Source organism: Chlamydomonas reinhardtii, chromosome 6, assembly GCF_000002595.2.
Source record: "Chlamydomonas reinhardtii strain CC-503 cw92 mt+ chromosome 6, whole genome shotgun sequence".
Taxonomy (NCBI): Eukaryota; Viridiplantae; Chlorophyta; class Chlorophyceae; order Chlamydomonadales; family Chlamydomonadaceae; genus Chlamydomonas; species Chlamydomonas reinhardtii.
In genome coordinates, this window is record NC_057009.1 from 4,967,305 (window position 1) to 4,987,217 (window position 19,913).

A 19,913-nucleotide genomic window follows, 5' to 3' on the forward strand; every position below is an offset into this window, starting at 1 on the left:
GGGAACCATGGTTCAGCCTGATTCGGCCCGCCTCACGCTCTACCCTGTTCCCCGCGCATGAAGCTGCACGCGCCAGGGGCAAGCAACGCCCACCCCCATGCACCGTCACTATCAGACGTCTTCATCAATCCCCATAGCCTTGTGAATCCGCACTTTACGAAGCTCATCCTGCCACAGCCCACAGCCCACGGGACCACACAATACTGCCAACATGCCCTACGCAGCCTCATGCCGCGGGCGTCTCCCACCACAGCGGCGGTGACGTCTCCAGCCGCTTCGTCAGAACCTCGCAGCCGTCCTTGGTCACGATCAGCGTGTGCTCAAACTGCGCGCTGCGCTTGCCGTCCTCCGTGACCGCCGTCCAGCCATCCGGCCAGGTGCGGTCGCGCCAGGAGCCCTCGTTGATCATGGGCTCAATGGTGAACACGTGCCCCTCCTTCATCACGCCCACCTGCAGCAACGCAAGGCGATGCATGTCCCGATGACGCGATGGGCGGGCTAGCTGGTCGAAAGACACTCCTCCGCTCGCTTGGTGTCCCTGGCCTTCAGGCGTGCCACGACATGGTGCTGCGCCCCAACCCAAGACGCAGCAGCCAGTGTTCCGGGCACCGCGACTCACCGCCTTGTTGTGCGCGTAGTGCGGCACATTGGGCGCGCAGTGGAACAGGTCGCCGATGCCGTGCCCGCAGTACGACTTGACCACCTGGAACCTGAGGAACAGCACACATGTCGCAGCGACATGCAAACGGACCAGAATAGTGAGGCATGATCGCTCGCTACGGCAGGTACAGTAAACGGGTGCAGCATACGGTACGGCAAGCTGGCTGAGACGGAAGTTAGCAAAGGCCGCACATCAGCGCAGCCGTATCGCATGCGTGCGTCCTCACCCGTTGGCAGAGGCGTGCTTCGTGATGATGTCACCGATGTCCCGATACCGCACGCCTGGCTTGCAGGCGGCGATGGCCTTCATCAGCGCGTCGTGTGTCACCTTGATCAGCTTCTTCCCCTCCTCGTCCACCTCACCCACACAAATGGTCTCGTTCAGGTCGCCGTGGAAGCTGCGCATTGAGCACGTATGCAACTCCACGGTCAGTAGCATGCCGGCGGCCATCTAGTTGCGACGGGCACCTGGCACCGCAAAACGTCTCAGTCCTCGACGCCAGCCGCGCCAGCCGATCCCAATAGCACCGGCGGTCACTGCTGCTCCCCGCCATTCCTTACCCCTTGAAGTAAGCGGTCACGTCGATGTTGAGGATGTCTCCGTTCTGCAGCTCGCGCGCGTCCGGTATCCCGTGGCAAATCACCTGAAACGACCACACATGACCATGTGCGCGGTCATGACGCGGTCATTGTGATCCCAGCGCGCGCTTTCATGACGCATGTGTGTTGCCGGCGGGACGCCTCTGTGCCGCGTGCATCGAGCAAGAAAGCTGCATCAGGCCGTACCTCGTTGATGGACGTGCACACGGACTTGGGGAAGTTGAAGTAGTTGTAGGGCGAGGGGTAGGCGCCGCGCTCGATCATGGCCTCATGCACGATGCGGTCCAGCTCGTCAGTGGTCACACCTTCGGATGCAAGGTATAGGCAGACGCACGGGGAAAACGCCGCACGAGTATAAAAGATATCTAAGCTGTGTGCACATGCAGCTTATGGCAGGCCCTTGCTCTTGCGCCCAACGCCTCAGCAGCCTCGGCTTACGGTGACAGCGTCCTCGCTCGGCCACAACCCCGAGACGCCACCCATCTGCCTGCTCCTTATCACCCAGTCCCTAGCTACCAGCCTTTGCAGCTCTATCCGCGGTCCTGGCCGGGTTCCCCGGTGCCCAGCTCTCCCCTACCCTCACCCGGCTTGGCCGCCGCCGCCGCCAGGTCCAGCACCTCGCGGCCGATACGGCAGGCAGCGCGGATGCCAGCCGTGTCGTCCGGACCACGGATGGGCACTGCAGGCACGACACCCAGGGAGTAGATAATGACATAGGTCGCTTGAGGGCTTTGCAGTTGTGCCAAATGAGAGGTTTGTTGTCCCAGTGAAGTCGTGTACTGTGGTCAACAGGCCCACAGGCCGACAGTAGCACGCATGGCACGATACTGTGAATGCTCACCTATTTGTTGCTGGCGGCTCTCCTGCTCCTTGTAGGGGTAGCCGTCCTTATGGTAGTCCGGCTTCGGAATGTGGGCGGGAATCTGTACGGTACACAGCGCCGCACAAGATGCAGGTGAGGCGCGGCCCGTGTCCAAGCTTACAAGCTTTGCTTACGGGGCTGTGTCCCGCTTCTTCACCACCCCGGCACAACTCCCACCTTGCTCACCCCTGCATTGAAGGATACAACCCGGAACGCCCCAGCATAAGCTCACCTCGCGCATGGGGCTGATGCGGTATGGCCGCAGCGGTCCCGTCCATTCAAAGTCCGGCATCGCGTCAGCGCGTGCCTTGCCCCGCTTGGTGCAGAACAGCCATGCGTCCGCGGGCGGCGAGTGGACCTTCTTATGCTCAGGCCAGGCAGCCTGGAGCCGAGACACAACATCATCCGGGGGAAGGCAAGGAGTGGGGCTGGCAGAACGCGGGCTGGGACTGCTTCACTTGCAGCAATCCCAAGGGACCCTCCGCGCTGATCCGCACTTTCCTGGTTCTCCACGCCCCAGACCTCTCCTTACGCCTCAGACCCGCCTTTGGTATGCCCTCATCCGCCCCACTGCAGCCACCCCGCACCTTGAAGCACTCCTGTGAGCAAAACACGCTCGCCTCCTTCGGCAGGCCCAACTTGAGGCAGTTGGGGCACTGCAGCTTGGCGGGTGCCGCACACCTGTGCAATGGGCCCGCGCCAGGATGGTTAGCCCTATACCTACTTGCCATATATGTGCCCTTAGCCATTAGTCAAAGCGCGCGCAAAGACGGCCGCCGCGGGTCGAAAGGCGATTACCTTGCACAAGGAAGCATGCTGGTTTCCTTCTCTGCCGTCATTTTAGGAAGCTAGATGATGGCAGAGTTGATTGCTAGCTATGTGGGGCTGGTCTTAGTCGAGCGAGTTTAGCTAGAGTTTACGCAACCGAGCTCCGACCTATGTTATACGAGTCGCAACATATCTGTGATTACTACCTATACAACATCAACCTGGCAAAGGCTGTCTCGCTAACGAAACTCGTCCTTCAACATCGTCCCCGATGCAGCGGTGGTCTACAGAGCCCCTGAGCCTCCACCAACGCAACAGAATAAATTGCAGGACGTTGAAGGATTAGCAACAGTTAACACGGCTGCTCCATTCTTACAATACCAAAGAACTCAGCTTTTACAAGCTGTAATTGGAGTGCAGGCCCTGTATAAAACCCACTGTAACGTACTCTTTGATTTAGCGAGTATCTTGACGGGAGCAGCGGAGACGGGCGCGCCCGAGATGGCGTTTGATTACGTCTTTCTGAAGGGCGAGGGCAACAAGGGACCCAGTGAGTGGCGCACTTGGGACTGTGGGGTCGTGACGGTATCGAGGTATCGGCCGGTGCTTGTGGGGGAGGAGCTTGGGAGAGGTTTCGGGGCAACGTCAGGCGGTGGCAGTGCCACACCCTGGCACGCACCCACACGCCGCGGACGGGGAAGGGTTGATTGCTCGTGTCATTCCAGACACGTTGGCTGCCTTTCGGCGTATGTATGTCGGACCACAGCGAGCTTGCAGCGCCCGTTGCGATGTGCCTGAAACCCTGTGCTGTTGCAACCAACGGCGCAGGCTTCAAACCGACCTGGAAGCCGGACTGGCGCCTGCCACCCGGCGTCAAGGGCAGCCGCGTGTTTGCCCAAGTGTTGTTCTGGTGCGGCGTGAGCGCTATACCTGTCGTATTCCTCAGCAACAACAAGGAGGCCACAACTAAGCAGCCTGACATCTACATGATCCAGAAGCAGAAGGCGCGCGAGGAGCGCATGCGTTGGATTGAGAGTGATGAGATGCCCAAGCACTGAGGACATAGGTGCTGGGCAATGAGGCAAGGAGAGAACTGCTTTCGAGCTGGGCTGTGTTGGCACGTCTGCCGCGCTGTGTCGCGGCAGCAAGCAGGGGTGGTATTCAGACCGCAATCAGCAGCAGCAGGGGGTCGGGTGATGATGTAGGGCGTAGTATATGGAGGTGGCATCCTGTATGTTTATCTGGGCGCTTTATTGCGCAAAGCCAATTGAGTCGTCGAGCAGGCTCGATTTTATGGTGTGAGAGCCGCCTCACTCCCGTTAGCGCACGTGTTTGAGTGCTGTGCCGCAGTAGGGTGCTACGCCATGAACGTTTCATTTCATACACGCGCGGTGTCAACTGTGTTTGGACCTTGCTATTTGCTGTGGAAGGACCATGCTGGGCACCACTGCTCACTCTTTTAGGCACCCGGCAGCAGACGCAGTGCCGCCGGCGCGAAATGGTGGCTGGTTCGCTGTGGGAAAGCCGGAAAGGTGTCGAAATGGACGCGACCGTAGCCGTGGGTTGGGCCTGGCCTGAGCCCCTGAGGAGGTGGCAGCCGTCGCGCTCTGTGGGGTGGCCGGGTCGCGACTAAGATGGATTGGAAACAATCCTCCTGCCCACCTCCAGCAACGGCCGGTCAATCGGTCCGATTGGTGCTATGCATAGGAGCACAGGCCCTGGATCAGCTGGCTGTGATTAGGGCGTGACGATGGCAATGCTGTACGCATGTGAACTTTGAAGGATAGATTCAGTACCAGTTACAAGGGGAGCAGGGCTGTCCCCATTGCCCCAATGCAGCACGTACCACACGTATGTTTAGTCCGTGCTGGGAGTCTTGGGGCCTCCTGGGCTAACGGAACCTGCACATGTTCTTGAACCAAGCTCCATCAGACACACTACTACAGACATCAAGTAATGTACCCAACCGCCCACGCGTTCTCGCCTCCCCTGGTTCCGGCGGTCATCAGTTGATAAGAGCTAGGCAACCCGCCACGAAGCGGGCATAACACCATGCGTCAAAATTGCGGGGCTTGCATTACTTGCCATATCGCCAAGGGTGTTCATTGCGCTCGTGTATGCTTGCTTCCCTTCTCCACTCATGTCACACCATGCATCTTACTCTTCACCGACAAGCACAAAATGCCCGATTAAAACTGCTCAGCCGCACCGCACCGCACACTGGTACAAGGTCATAACGCAACCACGCGCGCGCCCGTCCTCTAGCACCCGTGTCTAGCACCCTGGACAACCCGATCACTCAATCAGGGATACTGGCTGTTAATGCTGTAATCGCAGTTCTTGGGCATGCCCGTCAGCAGCGCCTCGAAGTCCTTGGTGGGCTGGCCGTCGCCAGGCTTGCGTGACACGCAGTCGAAGGCCCTGCATCAGCGGCAGGTCAGAGCGGCGCACGTGCAAGTGAGGGCCGCAGGTATCAGGCACTCACACAGCAGCGGGGCGAGGTGGCACCGTGGCAGTGTTCGCTACTCTCGGGTCTATCCTGGGCCCTTTCTGCCCAGCACAACCGATTCCAGTAGGTCCCACTCGCGCACCTGTTCTCAGCAGCCTTGAGCTTGAGCGACTGCACGCACAGCTCCGCCACGTCGCCACGGGGGATGCTGCGCACAGTTTCCTTGATCAGGGTGTCGTCCACACCCAGACGGATCTCACGCTGGCCGTCCGGCTCATCAATCAGGCCTGGGGCACCGTGCGTTAAAGAAGGTCTTCTTGCCGGTCGCGGCTGCCATAGTGCGGCGGCGACCGCATCACAAGACACAACCTCCAAGGCTCAGTGCCGCTGGGACCTGGAGCATGCATCTAGCCCATAAGATGTGCGCATGTAGCAACCCTTGAATAGCAGACAGGCTGACCTTTGGTGTCTGCTTCGACTCCTAGACCTACCGCCGGGGTGGATGATGGTGTACGTGAGGCCAGAAGCAATCAGGTACTGCTCCGCCTTGCGCTTCCATTGCAAGATGTTGCTGCGCAATTAGGAAAATGCGCGACGAGATCAACAAAGGTAGGGGATACGGGATATGTTATCAACATGTGGGTGCCTGTGCAAGGCTATGTCCGCTAGTGTTCCGCTCGATTCAGACCTCCTCTGCTCCAACTCCTGCTCTGCTCACCCGCCGCCCAGCTTGTTCAGGTTGTTGGAGGGGTCAGTGCCGCCCATAGAGCTGACCAACACCACCTTCTTGACGCCCGCCTTCTTGGCAGCATCGATCTGCGCCTTCTGGCCCAGCCAATCCACCTGCGCACATCCGGGCAGCACCGATGAGGCAGTTGCCGGCCTTGATAAAGTGCAGGACGTTCATGCGAGGGCTGCATGCACTGGAGGCTACGGCAAGCGTTCGTCGCGCCCACACAAACGCACCTGCTCCGGGAACTGGCCCTCCTTCCAGCTGAACTGCGAGGGTATTGAGGCCAAGGGGCGTGTCATGAGCTTAGACCTGCACACAGTACTGTAACGGTACCTGGCCTTACCCATCCCCAAACCTAGCAACGCATACGGCACGCTGTACACACCATCGCAGCAACAGCAAGCATACTGGCCCCGTGTGGCCCCACCTCCGGTGACACGCCCGTCTTGCCAGTCAGCTTGGCCCAGAACACAGGGATGAGGCTGAGCGGCTTGAGCACCGGCACACCCGAGGTGGCAATAACCACCGCGTCGCAGCCGCTGAAGGCGGGCAGGAAGGCGTCCGCGCCACCCCGCGCCAGGTCCACCTCAAAGATCGCCGTGTCGGGGAGCCCCGCCAGCTTGGACTTTGACTGTGGGTCGGGTGGGGGCGGGGCGGTAAGAATGCGAATGTTACAGAGGGGACAGTCCCAGCACCGAAGACGCCGAGCCATCACATGCTATCAGGGCCCAACTTGACTCCACCAACCCCGACTTTGCTGCAAACTCTCCCGCGGTCAAAGTCCGTGTGACTCCGCGCACGTGAGTCCTAGCCAAGCCTCAACCTGCCAGAGCCCCACCGCTGTGCCTCAACGCCACAAGCCTAGGCACAGGAGTGCCGGGAAACGTCTAGGCCGCAGGACACACGCACAGCGCACGCACTAACCAGGGCGCAAGCGTCCAGGTACTAGAACGGTCGCCCACACGTGCATCCTGCCCACACACAAAGCCACCAACCACGCACAACCTCTCACGGCGAGGGAGGCGGGGAATCAGCGTCATACGGCAAGCGCAATACCATGCCTTCACCAACAGCCCGAGATATGAAAGGATGCGCAGACGGCGCAGCACCCGGGCCGACGGCAGCTTCGCTCGCGCCGCCAGCCCGGCCATAACCACACGCTGCCGACCAAAGTCCAGGTGGTAAGGCCACAGTACCGCAAGGCCGCACGTAGGTAAAAGCCCAAGCAGCTGCTGTTCGATCGCCCTGCGTATACATTACCATGGCCCGCGCATGCAGGTGCTCGGAGCTAGCTGTACTGGGCCCTAAGCAGGTACTCACCGAGGCGTTGCGCACCACCGCGCGTGCCTCGAACTGGTCCTTCCGCTCCACCAGTTTCTTCACAACTAGGCCACCGGTGCGGCCCGCCGCGCCCGTCACAGCCACCTGTTTTGCGCGGCAGTGAGCACGAGCGGTTCAGCACCTCGGCAAAGCATGGGCGTGTTGCTGTGCTGGCAGGCTGAACGCTGCAGCGCGTGAGCTCAACGGTGTGCGGTATCCGGCAGGCCCGTTGGCCACACAAACACACGCACACGGTGCGGAAGCTCCGCCTTCGCACACCGTTCACGTCCTGACACGCTGTACTACGAGTGTTTGATAGCGCGCACCTTCATTGGATGGGCATGGGCGACAACTCGTTGAGCGCGGGGAAGGCAGCGACGAGTGTTGCACTGACGAGTCGCCCGCGCAGAGGTGCGCATAGCTGCCTGCATTCTTACGGAAGTATAGTATTTAGCGAGCTCTATCTGAGCGACTGAACTTGTCCTGTGCATGGCTTGCATTCCGCATTGGCATTGGCACGCTTTACGTGTTGTGGTCCTCCTGGCTATAGTCGCAATCTTTGAGATACAGTACCTGAAGCTACGTAGTGCTTTTTGGATAACCCAACGTTTGCCATACAGCGACTGCTTTGACCGCAATACACACTCAGTTGACTGTCCCCCAGAACGTGCATTCCTTTTCCGGTGCTCTAAAACCTATCAAACCTGCACTTATCATGACAGTGGCACTCTTATAACCGGAAGGAGGCCGTTCTGGCGTGAAGGAAATGGGCGACATATGCGAGACTGTGAGCTATGTTGCGTTGCAGCCTGCAAGCTTGCAGTTGCTCATGTCAGGATAGCTATGGAACTACAGGTTGAGGCAACATTCCACGGTGTAGCCTACCTGCTCACCGTCTCGACGATTGAGGGCGAGACGCTATGCGTGGAGGTGGAGCAGAAGTCCGATTGTTCCCGATGGCGTGGGGACTTCACGTCGCGATGTGAGGGGGGGCCCGAGGGCGCAAAGTTGCTGCACATGTTTACCCATTTCACCGCGCCCCGGTTGCAAACGAGCTTGCCACCCTCAAAACCTGTCCCACTGCAATCTTTATGACCCCAGACATCGAGGACATCACAGCAAAGACTGGCAACTTCAAGAAGTTCCCCGTGTTCGTCAAGATGTTGCTCTCGGCCCTTAAGCAGGCGTCTGATAGCGTGTTTGTGGACCTGCTGACCTACCAGGACCTGGAGGTTCTGAAGAGTCGCAAAGCGGGGGGCCAGGCTCCCCCGCCACGCACCCAGCCCCCCAACAACAAGCGCTACCTCATTATGACCTATGCCGCTGAGTTCGACCGCGTGCACTACCCGCTACCGCTGCTGTTCGAGGAGAACCCGGACCCGCAGCATCTGAAGCGGATCATCAGCCAGCTCCGGTCGGAGGTGGAGGGGCTGCAGGTGGAGGCGGGCAATAGGCGTGGCGGTGAGGTATCAGCGGAGCTGCGGCGGCTGCGGGAGGAGAACGCGGCGCTGCAGCGGCAGTTGAAGCAGATGGAGCGGAGCGGCAGTGGGGTGGGCGCTGGCGCTGAGTCCAGTGAAGCGCGGGAGCTGGCGCGGGAGCTGCGCACGGTGCGTACGTGCCCGAACATCGGGGCTTTGGATACCGCTCGAACATTGTGCCAGAGGTGTTGCTAGTGTTGCAAGGGCAGCGGGCATTGACGCTGGGTGCCTGGGGCTTGCTTGCAGGTGCGCAAGGAGCGGGATCTGTTGCAGGCCCGCGTGGAAGCAGCTGAGGCGGAGCTGGAGCGGGAGCGGGGCTTGCACAGACGGGAGCTCCGGCGAAGAGCCAAGGAGCAGCAGGAGGTGCACAGGGCTGGCGGACCTGCTTGATGCTGTTCGCGATATGTGTGGGCAAAAGTGGCTATGTGCGTTCGGGGGTCGGCCTAGACCAGTAAGACAAATGCATGTGTCTTTCTTGTAGCTTGTGGACGAGCTGGGTCGCTGCAAGGAGCAAATCCGGGAGCTCAAGATGCGGATACGGCAGCTGACGGAGGACTTAGAGGCGCGCGACCGCCGCATGAACTCCACAGACCGGATACGGTGAGCAGCTTGGCCAGGTCCTGCTTGGCGCTGTGTGAGAGGAGCCCCTTCACTGGACTTTCATGCACATGGTGATGCTGGGCTGCCCTGCCTGCTCGTGCAGGTCCGTGTACGCGCGCGGCTCCAACGATGGATCTACCAGCGGCGTGGCTCCTCGGCGGCCAAGCTCAGGCGGACGCGGGTACGGCATGGCTACGGTTCAGGGTTTTACACTTTGCAGACACTGTGCACGCTTACATTTGTTTGCTCACTCTTGACCTTCAGGCCGAGTTCCAACTATATGGCGCCAACACGGGGAGCGGACAGCCGCAGCAACAGCCGGGGGCGGGGCACGTCTAGCGCAGAGCGGTCCCGGCCCAACTCGGCGCCGATCGGGGGACCACGGCCGCGCTTTGACCCCACGGAGTACGTGCGTCAGCGGAAGGAGCGCGAGTCGGCGGCAGTCGGGGGCCGGCGCAGCAATGCGCCCACGCCGCCGCGGTCAGCGGGGACGTCCCGTGCCTCTTCCGTTGTCGGTAAGCTTGTAGCCATGTCCACACATCGTATTCGCTGGACCAGCATTGGGATGTCTTGCAAGCGGTCGCCGCGCTGATGGCGGCTTGCTGCTTGCTGCTCCCCTTGCTCAGCCGGTTCCTCTTCCGTATGACGTCTATGTCGGAAAAATTGGGCTAACAATGTCGACCTGTTTGACAGGGAGTCGGCCAGCGAGCGCCGAGCGGCTTCCGCCGATCCGGACGGCGTCACCGACCAACAGCCGCCCATCTAGCACGGAGCGCTACCGGCCAGGGAGCGGCGGGCCGCCAGGGCGCACCAGCGCAGGCGGCTCCCGCGGCGCGGCGGACCGGGCAGGGGCGCGGGGACCTGATCCGTACGCACCGCGGTCACGCGGCGCGTCGCCTTCTGGGCGGGCCACGGCGTGGGGCGAGCCAGGGGCAAGTGGAGGCGGCGCCGGCGGCTGGTCAAAGTTCCCGGGTGGTGGTGGCGGCGGCGTGGGCGGCAGCGGTCAGCGCATCTCCAGCAACTCGCCACGGTCCATGTCGCCAGCCCGGGCGCTGGCGGAGGTGAAGCAGAAGCTCAGCACCTTCGTGGCGGGGCGAGGCGGCAGCCTTCAAGGAGGTGCGTGCATGCCTATACATTTCCAACTTGTCACCAGCGCATTGCCACGGCTGGTGCAGGCATGGAATGTTAGCACCCATGCGGCCAGGCCCGGTCTTGTTTAGTGCCGGGGATAGTGCTCGCCTGACCAGGGCCGCGCGATCTTTCCTCTTGCCCCGCAGATGACGCCAGCAGCGCGCATGGCGAGCACATGAGTCAGTCCTCCAAATCGCAAGTGTTTGAAGATGCCACCGCAGAGATTGCGGACATTGACTCGCGCTTGCATGCGCTGCAGAACTTCCTGCGCATGGCTAAGACCTCGTCCACTAGCACCAGCACGACACAGGCGTGATGCATGCATGTAGCGGGAGTGGGTGATACAACCGTTAGGACACGGCACGTGTGTGTGAAGCGCCCCCTGGTTTAGTTTGGTGCTGACGTGCAGCAGCCGTATGCTGGGTGTGGTAGGGTCAGGTGTGATGGCCACCTCGGGCAAGTTGCTGTACGTAGAGTGAGCTAGCGAGTGACCCGATGACATCGCACTGAGCTTCCTGACGCAGCTAGGCCCTTGTAGACACGTCGTACGGTAGTAACGCCAGTCATTGACCGGGAGACGTGCTGACTAACCGGCAAAACGCAGTGCTCTCAGCCTCATCGTAGATATCAACAGCTTGCGGAGGAGCAATGCATCATGTATGTGCGTGCAGTCTACATGGTGCTCAAGTTGCCGTGAAACTCAAGCAAGTCTGGCACCGTGCATCTGTGCTTCATCCTCGCCATCGCACAATAATAAAGCTGTAACGGTGCCATAAGGCATGGCGTACCGTTGCTCCGTAGTACCAGTAAGCGAAGTGCTTTCGAAATGCGAACGCGAATGTGCGCAACACCAAGAGACGTTGTAGTCGCTAGCACGCATAGAAGGCCGGTTAGCAAGACGCAGGGACAGCAGTACTGCCCGCACATCTAGGCAGAGCCCCGTGTCATGCCCTCCACCAATCGCCACAGATACGCTTACTAGTTACTATCAGGGGTTCTCCTGCTTACTATGACATTTGGGCCTTTGGGCACCGAGGATATAAGCCCAAACCTCCCATGAACTTGTGGGTGCATAGCCTTGACAAGTGTTGCCCGGTCACGGGAGAAGAGCTGAGCCCCTCCGTCCACAGTCTGAGGCCGAACAACCTCATCGCCCGGACATAGCCGGGGTCGGTTTCCACAGGCAGATAGCCAAACCAGGTGCCCAGCAATCGCGATGCCACAGCAGAGCCAACCGCAGCCAGACGCAGCACAGTTGTCAACAGCCGCACAGGCCTGAGCCGCACTACCGTACTTGTCATACCGCTACGCACGCCCTGCCAGCCCCACCGTGGACCGCTACCTAGACACCAGCCGGCTCCTCAGCCTGCGCGCTTGCGCCGCTTCTTGGGCGGCGCTGCGCCCCGCCCTCTCCGCTACCAAGATGCGCGCACGCGCCCCCGCTGCTGCTGCCGCCGCCGCTGCTGCTGCTGCTGCTACCGCCGCCACCGCTGCCGCCGCCATTCTGCAGCGATGCAGGTCGCTTGTGCCCCAGCAGCATCTCCACCAGCGCGTGCCGGATGTTGGTTGCGGATGTTGGAAAGCCTCAAGGTCTAAAGCTAGTGAGCTTCGACGTCAGCAGGTTCTTGCTCCGGTCGGCGGACAGTGAAAGACTGCAAACTTGCTGGCGAGGCTAGTTGAGACGTCTAGGTGAGAGTAAATAAATCTGGTCCCCACCGTTGCATGCCCCATGCTGTGCCGCGCCAGAGGACGCGGTCCCCAGTCGTCTAAACACGCCTGCCGCCGCGCTCATGCGGGCAAAACGCACACTCCCATGCAACAGCTAACATGAGCAGGGTCTCCCATGTCGCCACTAGGCGCCTCAGGTACAGGCTCCACAATGCAGCAATGTATTGTAGCCCCAAGGCCTTCGCAACGGTCCCGCATGGCTCCCACTTGAGTGCTGCTCCAGCGCAGGGGGACGGCCGAGCCTGCCCCTTATTGCTAGCCCCGCGCCGTTGGTGCCCCACTCCACCGTCATCACGCGTAGAGCTCCCAGTATATCTCCTGCGGCGTGATGGCAACATCGGCGTCAGCATATGAAGAATGGCACCAAGTGAACTAGGTCAGGGAGTCTGCACCGCGTGCATGTGTACTTCGCAGACTGAACAGGCCGGTAGGGTGCCGCCAACACCCATCCAGTACACACATATTACCATACACACACATACACACACATACGTGGGGCCAGACGCACCTGCAGCCGCGTGGGCTTGAGGTTGCTGAGACTGTGCCGGCAAGCAGCGTCAAACCGGGCCGAGTACGCCGGCGGTGTGGCTTGCAAACTCTCAATCACTATGACGGCCATGGACTCGAAATTTCGCGTCATCTCCGCCTGCAGGGACGCAATCAAAGTCAGGTCCTGTCAGTAGGTGCCCGTGTGCAAGCATACAGCATATAGACCCACCTACATCTCCTCTTATGCATGATGCAACTCACCAAGGAATCCTCCAGCGACACGCGCCGCGCCCACTCCCAGCGCCCGTACTGCTGACGGTAGGCCTTAAAGTCCCGCCAGCCGCACAGGAGCGCCAGGCACATGCTGATGCCGGCTGCCCGCTGGTCCATGGGCGCCAAGGCCGCACCTCTGCCAAGGCCGCCGGCGCCGCCGTTAGGAGCCGCGTCGCCGCCGTGGCTGCTGCCGGCGCGCGGTAGGGCCAGGAGCTCATCCTTGAGGTCAATGGCGTTGGCCACGTAGTAGGCTTGGCCTCTGCATGCGCGTGACGCAATGCCGGCAGCGATGCATGATAATAGCGACGAAAGTACCGCAGAAGCTGGCATTCGTGGTAAGATGCTTCATGCGCCGTACAAGCATCTGCGTGCCATTGGGCGCCGCACGCAGCTTCTGCATCTTACAACCCTGCGACTCTTTAGTGACTGCCCCACTCACTCGTCGTCCAGCCCCATGTACCGCCGCCGCCGCGACGCCATCTCCGGGTCATTGCGGTCCTCGAACCACAGCCATTGGTCCCATTCGGAGGGGTCCTTTAGCGTGCCCACCATGTGTCAGGCCATAAGTCCGCAAGCACAGTAAGGTACATGGCAACATGGGCGAGTACAGGAAAGCACACCGTAAACGCAAGCGCATACAGCAGGTTGCCCTCAAAGTGTGAGACCACCCGACTCACCCGTGGCATGAAGGTGGTGTAGGGTGCGGGGTCCAGGCCCACCGTGAGGCTCTCGAGCTCCGGGAGGGGCGCTAGCAGGCGGCCCAGCTGCCGGATGGCGGCCGGGGACAGCGCCACGGGCGTCAGCGACACGCGCCGCAGCAACGAGTCACGCTGCAGGCGCGCAAGTTAGGGCACGGCAAACGCCGTCAGCGGCAACATCTTCAGAGGGCACATCCAAACGTGAGCATTGAGACTCCGAACATAGAAGGGTTTTAAACACGCCCCCCACCGGTGGGCAGCAGGGCGGAATGGAGTCGAGGTACAGGGGTCCTGCGGGCCGCACGTGCAGCTGCCGCAGGTGGCTGGCCGACAGCCCCAGCGCCAGCAGCTCCCCCGTCAGGCGGGCGGTGGAGACAGCGGTGTTGCCCTCCGGTCCCGGGGCCGAGCAGCGCACAAACTGCAATGCGCGATGGCGCAGGCACAAGTTGGAATACCGCAGGTTGCCGTATACGGTATACCGTACCCCAAACATGATGGATGTCTGTAGCCAAGCCGCTCTACCCATCTGCGTTTCCTCACCTGCAAATTTACAAGGCCAGCATTCATACGCAACGCCGCCGCGAGCATCGCCACGTCCTGAGGCGCCAGCACCGACTGGTAGAGGCACAGCGTGCGCAGCGTGGGACTGCCGCCCACCCCCGCCCACAGCGCCGGGCGACCAGGCGGCAACGGAAGCTCAGGACGCTCCTGAGCCGTTGGCGAGGATGCCCGAGCCCCGAAGATACCACTGCTGTTCCCTCGCTGGATTGCCAACTGCTGCTGTTGCTGTTGCTGCTGTGGCTGCTGCGACGCAGGCTCTGATATCCCGCTGGTGCTCCACCGCACCCGGGGGTTACTTGCACCGACCATGTGGCCGCTGGGCGGCTGCGGATGCAGAGCGCGAGGACTGCCCGTCTGGCTGGTCGGGCCGCTGCTCGGCGCGCTGCCGCCACCGCCCCGTTCCGTAAACATGAGCGCTGCCAGACCCGGCTGCACCGGCGCAGTCCCTCCCAGCGACCCAGTCAGTCCCGTCATGGACACACGTGGGCTGCCATAGCTACCCAGGCCCCCGCCGGGCTGCGGCGCTGGCGGCAGCCCCGTCCCTGACATGCGTGGACTGCTCCCCACACTACCGGAGCCGCGGTTGAGCACCATCGCGACGAGCGGGTGCTGAAACTGCTGCGGCGTGCCACCCATGGACACACGCGGACTGCTGTTGTTGCTGCCTGCTGCACCCGCCGCCGCCACGCCCGCCAGCAGCGCGCCCTGGCCCCCGCCGAACGACGGCCGTCGCTGCAGCATACGGCTGCTGCTGCTTCCACGTAGCATGGTAGCGGCCGTCGGCAGCGCACCGCCGCCACTGCCCCCGCCACTGAACCCGCCGCTGCCGCCGCCTGCTGGACCCCGGCCCTCCGACCAGTCAATCACATGCGAGGGCTGCTGTTGCTGCCGCATGATTGCACCACTGCCGCTGGCACGGAAGGATGCGCTCCCGCTCGGAACCAGGCCACCGCCGCCCCCCGCCCCGCCTCCGCTCCCGCCACCGGCAGCCCCCAGCAACGCGCCGCCGGAGCTGCAACCTATCGACAGCAGCATTGCACGTCGCCGGCTTGGCGACGCCACCGCCGCCCGTGCTGCTGCTCGGGCAGCGGTCGCGCTGCTGAAGCCGTTGCGGCTCTTGTTGCCGCCACAAGTGCCCCCTAGCGCCGCCGCAGCCGCCGCGGCAACGGCCGCATCCGGGTCCGCACTGGCAGCTGCTGACGCTGGCCCCCTGAGCGGCGGCAGAGACGGCGCCGGGGCGCCATAGGAAGGCCCTGAGGGCCCGGCGCGTGGGCTGGGAGGGCTGCTTTCGTCCTCGTCGCCCTCTTCCCCGCCGCCTTGAATGCCTAGGCTTGCCGCCGCTGCCGCAGCGGCGGACGTGGAGATGAGCGCTCCGGTGGAGGGCTGCCGCAGCACGGCCGGCGGCGGAGCGAACTCGTCCGCCCTGGGCGCGCGCAGGCTGATCCACAGCTCCTCCACGCCGCGGTTGGTGCTAGACGCGGGCGGCATCAGCAGCAGCTCCGCAATGGACTGCGCATGCAGCAGGCACGGGTCGGGTCTCGGGCTCCAGTAAGGAAGGCAATACCGTATCGTGGCCACATTGACATGGCCCGTGTTTGCGTGCTTGCTGCAGCTCAACATGGTCGGCGCATACGGCCGCAAGGCGCAATACCATGCATGCAGATGCAGCCCCGTCGTCCAGGCGTTGTAGCCCATGGCCCCGCACCTGACACAACGCGGGCGCGGCGGGCAGGTAGTTCCACAGCATGCGGCCGGTCTCCACCTCGCCATACTCACGGAGCCGCAGCCCCTCATCGTCCCAGTCGCGCAGCCCCGCATCCGACAGCATCACTTCCTTCTGCCGCCGCCCCGTCAGCACCAGGCTGAGGACAAGGGCAGCCACGGCCCAGCAGTGCATGCAGGTGAGTCAGCGCTACGTAAGTTTGGGGTGGTGACAGCGCGGACGGTTGCGTGCAAAGATGTCCTGGTGTGTGCTGGGTTCTGAGCCCCGATCTCCTCACCCGCGCGGCCGCAGATCTCGGATTTGCATGCTGCGCAGGATGCGCAGGATGTCCCCCTCTGAGGCCAGTCGGAACATGGAGGAGAACTCGCAGATGCCGTCCGGCCGCACACAGCCCCCGATCTGTACAAGCGTACCCAGCATTTGATGTGGTGACGTGACGTGCACGTGCGTTGTTGTTGTGTAGAAGACACAGCTGTCTTTCAGCCCCACAGCCGCATCCGCCCTATCCCCCCGCCGCACGCTCCCCTACAACCCCCCACCTTGAGCAGCTCGTGCAGCGCCGCCGTATCGCCCATCTCCACCGCGTTGGGCGTCACAGCCTGCAGCAGAGCCTCCTTCAGACGCCTGCGGTGGGGGCGGGAGGAGTTGGGTAGCGCAGACGGCATGGCGACTAGGCCGAGTGTGCTCTAGCAGGCTCTCTTTACATACCGTACTGGCCTCAGCAGCCCCAGCAACCTCCCAGAGGCCTTACACCGCCCGACCCACTTGCGGATGGTGTTGTTGAAGGTGCCGACCCCCACGCCCTGCTCGATGCAGCCCAGGATATAGGTCTTGTCAGACATGACCGTGGCCTGGACGTGTGTGGCATTTTATCACAGATCCTTGTGAGTGTACAGAACATGTTTTGGTAGCACAGGTCCTTGTGCACTGCAGTATTGAAGGACAACATGCGTATGTCATGCCGCAAGCCAGTGATGAGATGCAGCATCCCGGAGGCCAGGTGGCACTCACATGCGCGGTGCGCACATCAATGCTGTTGCTGATGACCTGCCAGCACAACGGAATAGATGGCGGCACTCTCAGACACAAGTGGTGAAGTTATGGATCAACTAAACAATTGAGATGATGGCCGCCGATATTGTAGGAGGCTGCTTCCTACCGTGATAGTCTTGACGCGGGTGTCTTTCGAGTCCTTTACGTCCAGCAGCACATCGAAGCCAACACCTGTGCACGTGCGCAGGGTGAGCAGGATGAGTGCGTCGGCACAGCATGCGATGCAGGACGTGGCTTGGCATGGACGGAGTCCCTGTCCTCCCCTTGTCCTGAAGCACCTGACGCACCTGGTGTCTGGATGGCAGCGAGGGCTTCAAACAGGCACCATACCTGTTCAGAGTGAGGGTTCAGGGTTCAGGGTTTAGGCGTGGGGTTCAGGGTTTCAGGTTTCATTTCGCCCGGCCAGATGGTTTGGCCGGTGGTGGGCACGAACGCTTTTGCCCACCAAGGTCATTCACATGCACGCGCACATGCACGCGCACATACCCGCGTCGGCGTCACCGGTGCACGCCACCTGCGGCACGTAGTGCGGATGCAATTGCTCCTTGCTATAATAACGACAAGTGCACGTCACCAACAGATTGCGCAGGCCAGCATACGGCGCGTGCAATCCTTGCTACGCCCGCGTGGATAAGGCCAAGCTACGGTCAGGCCGGGTGCAAATCTTGTGGAACCTGAATCGGGCAAGTACTATATCCCTTGCCACGTTTCAACTCACGGGATCATGGTGAATAGCACCGACTTAGCAGTCCGGATAACGCCTGGCGACCGGGAGGAAAGATGAGAGGGGGAAGGCGAGCGCAGCGTTGTTATGGGTCAAAACCCGTCACCGCCATCCGATGTAAGTTGCGATATGTGTTCCCACGCTGCGGCCGGCTACAGTAGGCACACCTCGAAAGTCGGCGTCAGGGTGGTCCTTGAAGTTTCCCTCGAAGTGCTGCGTCACCGCGAAGATGTCCAGCCTGTGTTGGTGGGGTTGCCAAGGTGGGAAGCAGGAAGAGTCACGCCCGGTGGAAGGGGAAGTTGCCAGGGATTGGGAGCTGCATGGTAGGAATGGCTGATCAAGGGCATTGCACGAGCACGCCCACTGCAATCAGCCTATTGCCATGCATGTCAACGTGCACGGCTCTCCGGGGCAGGTTGAGCTCACTCACCAGTAGTCTGTGAGGCGTTATAATGCGTGAGGGCCATGGCACACACCAAGCAGCGCAGGGAGGTACCATTCAGGCTGGTGAAGTAGTCATGTTAGGGGGAGCGCAAGTTAGGCGCAGCCCACAAACAAGACAAGCCAAATGCAGACAGCATACAGCTGTTGTGCTGACCCCTGTGGCCGCATGGCCGCTATCCGCGTCGCACATCCCCGCAGCCTGCCCAGCCTGTCAGCGCACGCACTCACACACGGGCAGGAAACGCGCTCCGCATTTTGAGCCCGACAGCGAGGAGTAGTGCTGGTCCAACAGCCCCACCAGCGCTGAGAAGCGGCAGTTCCAGGCGTGGGATGAAAAATACACCGTGGAACCGAACGCCTACGCGCAATACCACAGATGCGTTAGTTAAAAAGACTTTGGTTCTGCATGACCCATCCAGGTTAGACGGCTCTTGCCCATGACATCGCGTGCCTTGGCTACGCGCACCCAGTACCACACGATCCAAGGCTGCATCTCCGGCTCCAGACTCCCCAGCCCCCAGCCCCGCGCCCCCACGCCTAGAGCCGCCAAAGAGGGTGCTGCAGGCGCACACCTGTTGTGACACACCGTCCAGGTCCACGACGGTGGCGCTCGTGCACCATGGGAACAGGTGCTTGGGCGGCACCTGTGTCACGACGCTCAGGCCAAGGGTGGGAGGTTCAGCGGCGTGGCATGAGGGTTGAGCGGCGAACAACAGCCGCTTGGGCTCACGGCTCACCTGCCCGGTCACGAGCGCCTCCGCATAGCAGGTTTTGACCTGCGCCGTCGCTGGGCGGATGTACAGCCGCACCACCTGTGGGAAATAGCAGGTCAAACCAGAGGTATGGCCGCGGCTTAAGGTCATGTGAAAGTTGGCTGCTTGGGCGGTTCGGCCGCGCCACCCGGCACCTCAGGAGTCAGGACAGAAGGGGAGGTTCCTGGCCGACCCGCGCGCCACTGCCCAGTTACACTTGGCCGTACCCGACAACCGCATCCGCGCGCTGTTGCCCTAGCGCACCTAGCAACGTTCAAGCAGCCACAGATTCAAACTATGATGCACAAGGGGTGACAAGCATCCCATTTAGAAAGATAGTGGACACGGGGGAGCCGGGAGCGAGAGCTGGCGGGCTGGAGGGTCAGCGCGCTGAGGGTGGGTTCCACCACTGTTTTAGCCCCGCTTCAACCGCGACTCGCTCACCTCCGCAGTAAGCAAGTCGCCATACGTCTCGCCTTTGCTTAGGCCCGGCACCCTCTCTTGTGCAAGCCTCCGCAAGAAGAAGATGTGCACCGCGCGTTCGTGCAGCGGTAACATAGGTATCATGTCATCGTCCCGTGGCTATAGCATCATTCTACCAAGACTCGCGCCATCATTCTACCAAGACTGCGGCATGTGTGCCATTACAGCCTGGAACACGGAACCGGTACAAGAACACAAACTTAGATGAAGTATGAATGTTGAATGTCAACTTGTAAAAGTGTGTGACTTGGTCAAAGCGCACGGGGCGTCGGCCTCTCCCGCTCCCAGTCTCCCATCGGTTTCACGGACCTGCGTCGACGCGGAACTCCCATTGACACCCGGAATCGAGCACCGAGCCCTGGAGCTGACACGATGACTGTTGAG

At 61.5% G+C, this 19,913-nt stretch overlaps 6 protein-coding genes across 6 annotated transcripts; 2 read left to right on the forward strand and 4 right to left on the reverse strand.

Moving 5' to 3' along the window:
- Positions 1-7: 7 nt before the first annotated feature.
- On the reverse strand, positions 8-3,105 carry CHLRE_06g279750v5 (uncharacterized protein). The gene is made up of 10 exons (XM_001695374.2): positions 2,921-3,105; positions 2,710-2,803; positions 2,355-2,504; positions 2,102-2,183; positions 1,844-1,939; positions 1,447-1,565; positions 1,222-1,304; positions 888-1,058; positions 620-710; positions 8-451 (listed from the first exon to the last, which is right to left on the reverse strand). Exons 1-10 carry the CDS (start codon positions 2,959-2,961, stop codon positions 227-229), a joined length of 1,152 nt encoding a protein of 383 aa, XP_001695426.1. The 5' UTR covers positions 2,962-3,105; the 3' UTR covers positions 8-226.
- A 108-nt stretch (positions 3,106-3,213) lies between these two features.
- Positions 3,214-4,675, forward strand: CHLRE_06g279800v5 (uncharacterized protein). Its single transcript, XM_001695255.2, has 2 exons — positions 3,214-3,440; positions 3,719-4,675. Exons 1-2 carry the CDS (start codon positions 3,392-3,394, stop codon positions 3,946-3,948), a joined length of 279 nt encoding a protein of 92 aa, XP_001695307.1. The 5' UTR covers positions 3,214-3,391; the 3' UTR covers positions 3,949-4,675.
- A 2-nt stretch (positions 4,676-4,677) lies between these two features.
- On the reverse strand, positions 4,678-7,823 carry CHLRE_06g279850v5 (uncharacterized protein). Its single transcript, XM_001695375.2, has 8 exons — positions 7,719-7,823; positions 7,393-7,497; positions 6,500-6,703; positions 6,306-6,338; positions 6,058-6,182; positions 5,831-5,910; positions 5,482-5,626; positions 4,678-5,311 (listed from the first exon to the last, which is right to left on the reverse strand). Exons 1-8 carry the CDS (start codon positions 7,722-7,724, stop codon positions 5,194-5,196), a joined length of 816 nt encoding a protein of 271 aa, XP_001695427.2. The 5' UTR covers positions 7,725-7,823; the 3' UTR covers positions 4,678-5,193.
- Positions 7,824-7,923: 100 nt separating this feature from the next.
- CHLRE_06g279900v5 (uncharacterized protein) lies at positions 7,924-11,378 on the forward strand. The gene is made up of 9 exons (XM_001695256.2): positions 7,924-8,179; positions 8,248-8,374; positions 8,494-8,999; positions 9,117-9,233; positions 9,352-9,470; positions 9,574-9,651; positions 9,735-9,985; positions 10,164-10,586; positions 10,748-11,378. Exons 1-9 carry the CDS (start codon positions 8,159-8,161, stop codon positions 10,915-10,917), a joined length of 1,812 nt encoding a protein of 603 aa, XP_001695308.1. The 5' UTR covers positions 7,924-8,158; the 3' UTR covers positions 10,918-11,378.
- Positions 11,379-11,397: 19 nt separating this feature from the next.
- CHLRE_06g279950v5 (uncharacterized protein) lies at positions 11,398-17,753 on the reverse strand. Its single transcript, XM_043063239.1, has 15 exons — positions 17,613-17,753; positions 17,414-17,456; positions 17,233-17,297; positions 17,085-17,120; positions 16,839-16,924; positions 16,613-16,697; positions 16,351-16,472; positions 16,056-16,212; positions 14,330-15,859; positions 14,040-14,207; positions 13,769-13,921; positions 13,531-13,625; positions 13,080-13,350; positions 12,838-12,975; positions 11,398-12,647 (listed from the first exon to the last, which is right to left on the reverse strand). Exons 5-15 carry the CDS (start codon positions 16,913-16,915, stop codon positions 12,621-12,623), a joined length of 2,823 nt encoding a protein of 940 aa, XP_042923945.1. The 5' UTR covers positions 16,916-16,924; positions 17,085-17,120; positions 17,233-17,297; positions 17,414-17,456; positions 17,613-17,753; the 3' UTR covers positions 11,398-12,620.
- Positions 17,754-17,807: 54 nt separating this feature from the next.
- Positions 17,808-19,913, reverse strand: CHLRE_06g279976v5 (uncharacterized protein). Its single transcript, XM_043063240.1, has 7 exons — positions 19,491-19,913; positions 19,032-19,106; positions 18,867-18,938; positions 18,523-18,652; positions 18,281-18,287; positions 18,018-18,088; positions 17,808-17,887 (listed from the first exon to the last, which is right to left on the reverse strand). Exons 1-7 carry the CDS (start codon positions 19,611-19,613, stop codon positions 17,841-17,843), a joined length of 525 nt encoding a protein of 174 aa, XP_042923946.1. The 5' UTR covers positions 19,614-19,913; the 3' UTR covers positions 17,808-17,840.

What these genes read in the sequence shown, in the direction of transcription:
- CHLRE_06g279750v5 (XM_001695374.2), bottom strand. Translation starts at nt 2,961, where the DNA reads ATGACGGCAGAGAAGGAAACCAGCATGCTTCCTTGTGCAAG. An exon ending in AGCATGCTTCCTTGTGCAAG is followed by an intron (nt 2,804 to 2,920) that starts GTAATCGCCTTT and finishes CCCATTGCACAG; the next exon opens with GTGTGCGGCACCCGCCAAGC. An exon ending in TGTGCACGTCCATCAACGAG is followed by an intron (nt 1,305 to 1,446) that starts GTACGGCCTGAT and finishes TGGTCGTTTCAG; the next exon opens with GTGATTTGCCACGGGATACC.
- CHLRE_06g279800v5 (XM_001695255.2), top strand. Translation starts at nt 3,392, where the DNA reads ATGGCGTTTGATTACGTCTTTCTGAAGGGCGAGGGCAACAAGGGACCC. An exon ending in CGAGGGCAACAAGGGACCCA is followed by an intron (nt 3,441 to 3,718) that starts GTGAGTGGCGCA and finishes CCAACGGCGCAG; the next exon opens with GCTTCAAACCGACCTGGAAG.
- CHLRE_06g279850v5 (XM_001695375.2), bottom strand. An exon ending in CGGTGGTGCGCAACGCCTCG is followed by an intron (nt 6,704 to 7,392) that starts GTGAGTACCTGC and finishes CCCGACCCACAG; the next exon opens with TCAAAGTCCAAGCTGGCGGG. An exon ending in AGGGCCAGTTCCCGGAGCAG is followed by an intron (nt 6,183 to 6,305) that starts GTGCGTTTGTGT and finishes GGATGTGCGCAG; the next exon opens with GTGGATTGGCTGGGCCAGAA.
- CHLRE_06g279900v5 (XM_001695256.2), top strand. Translation starts at nt 8,159, where the DNA reads ATGGGCGACATATGCGAGACT. An exon ending in TGGGCGACATATGCGAGACT is followed by an intron (nt 8,180 to 8,247) that starts GTGAGCTATGTT and finishes ATGGAACTACAG; the next exon opens with GTTGAGGCAACATTCCACGG. An exon ending in CCAAGCTCAGGCGGACGCGG is followed by an intron (nt 9,652 to 9,734) that starts GTACGGCATGGC and finishes CTTGACCTTCAG; the next exon opens with GCCGAGTTCCAACTATATGG.
- CHLRE_06g279950v5 (XM_043063239.1), bottom strand. Translation starts at nt 16,915, where the DNA reads ATGTCTGACAAGACCTATATCCTGGGCTGCATCGAGCAGGGCGTGGGG. An exon ending in CGCTGCACGAGCTGCTCAAG is followed by an intron (nt 16,473 to 16,612) that starts GTGGGGGGTTGT and finishes ACGCTTGTACAG; the next exon opens with ATCGGGGGCTGTGTGCGGCC. An exon ending in ACACCACCTTCATGCCACGG is followed by an intron (nt 13,626 to 13,768) that starts GTGAGTCGGGTG and finishes GGCACGCTAAAG; the next exon opens with GACCCCTCCGAATGGGACCA.
- CHLRE_06g279976v5 (XM_043063240.1), bottom strand. Translation starts at nt 19,613, where the DNA reads ATGATACCTATGTTACCGCTGCACGAACGCGCGGTGCACATCTTCTTC. An exon ending in GCGACTTGCTTACTGCGGAG is followed by an intron (nt 19,107 to 19,490) that starts GTGAGCGAGTCG and finishes TATTTCCCACAG; the next exon opens with GTGGTGCGGCTGTACATCCG. An exon ending in CCCTGACGCCGACTTTCGAG is followed by an intron (nt 17,888 to 18,017) that starts GTGTGCCTACTG and finishes CCCGGTCGCCAG; the next exon opens with GCGTTATCCGGACTGCTAAG.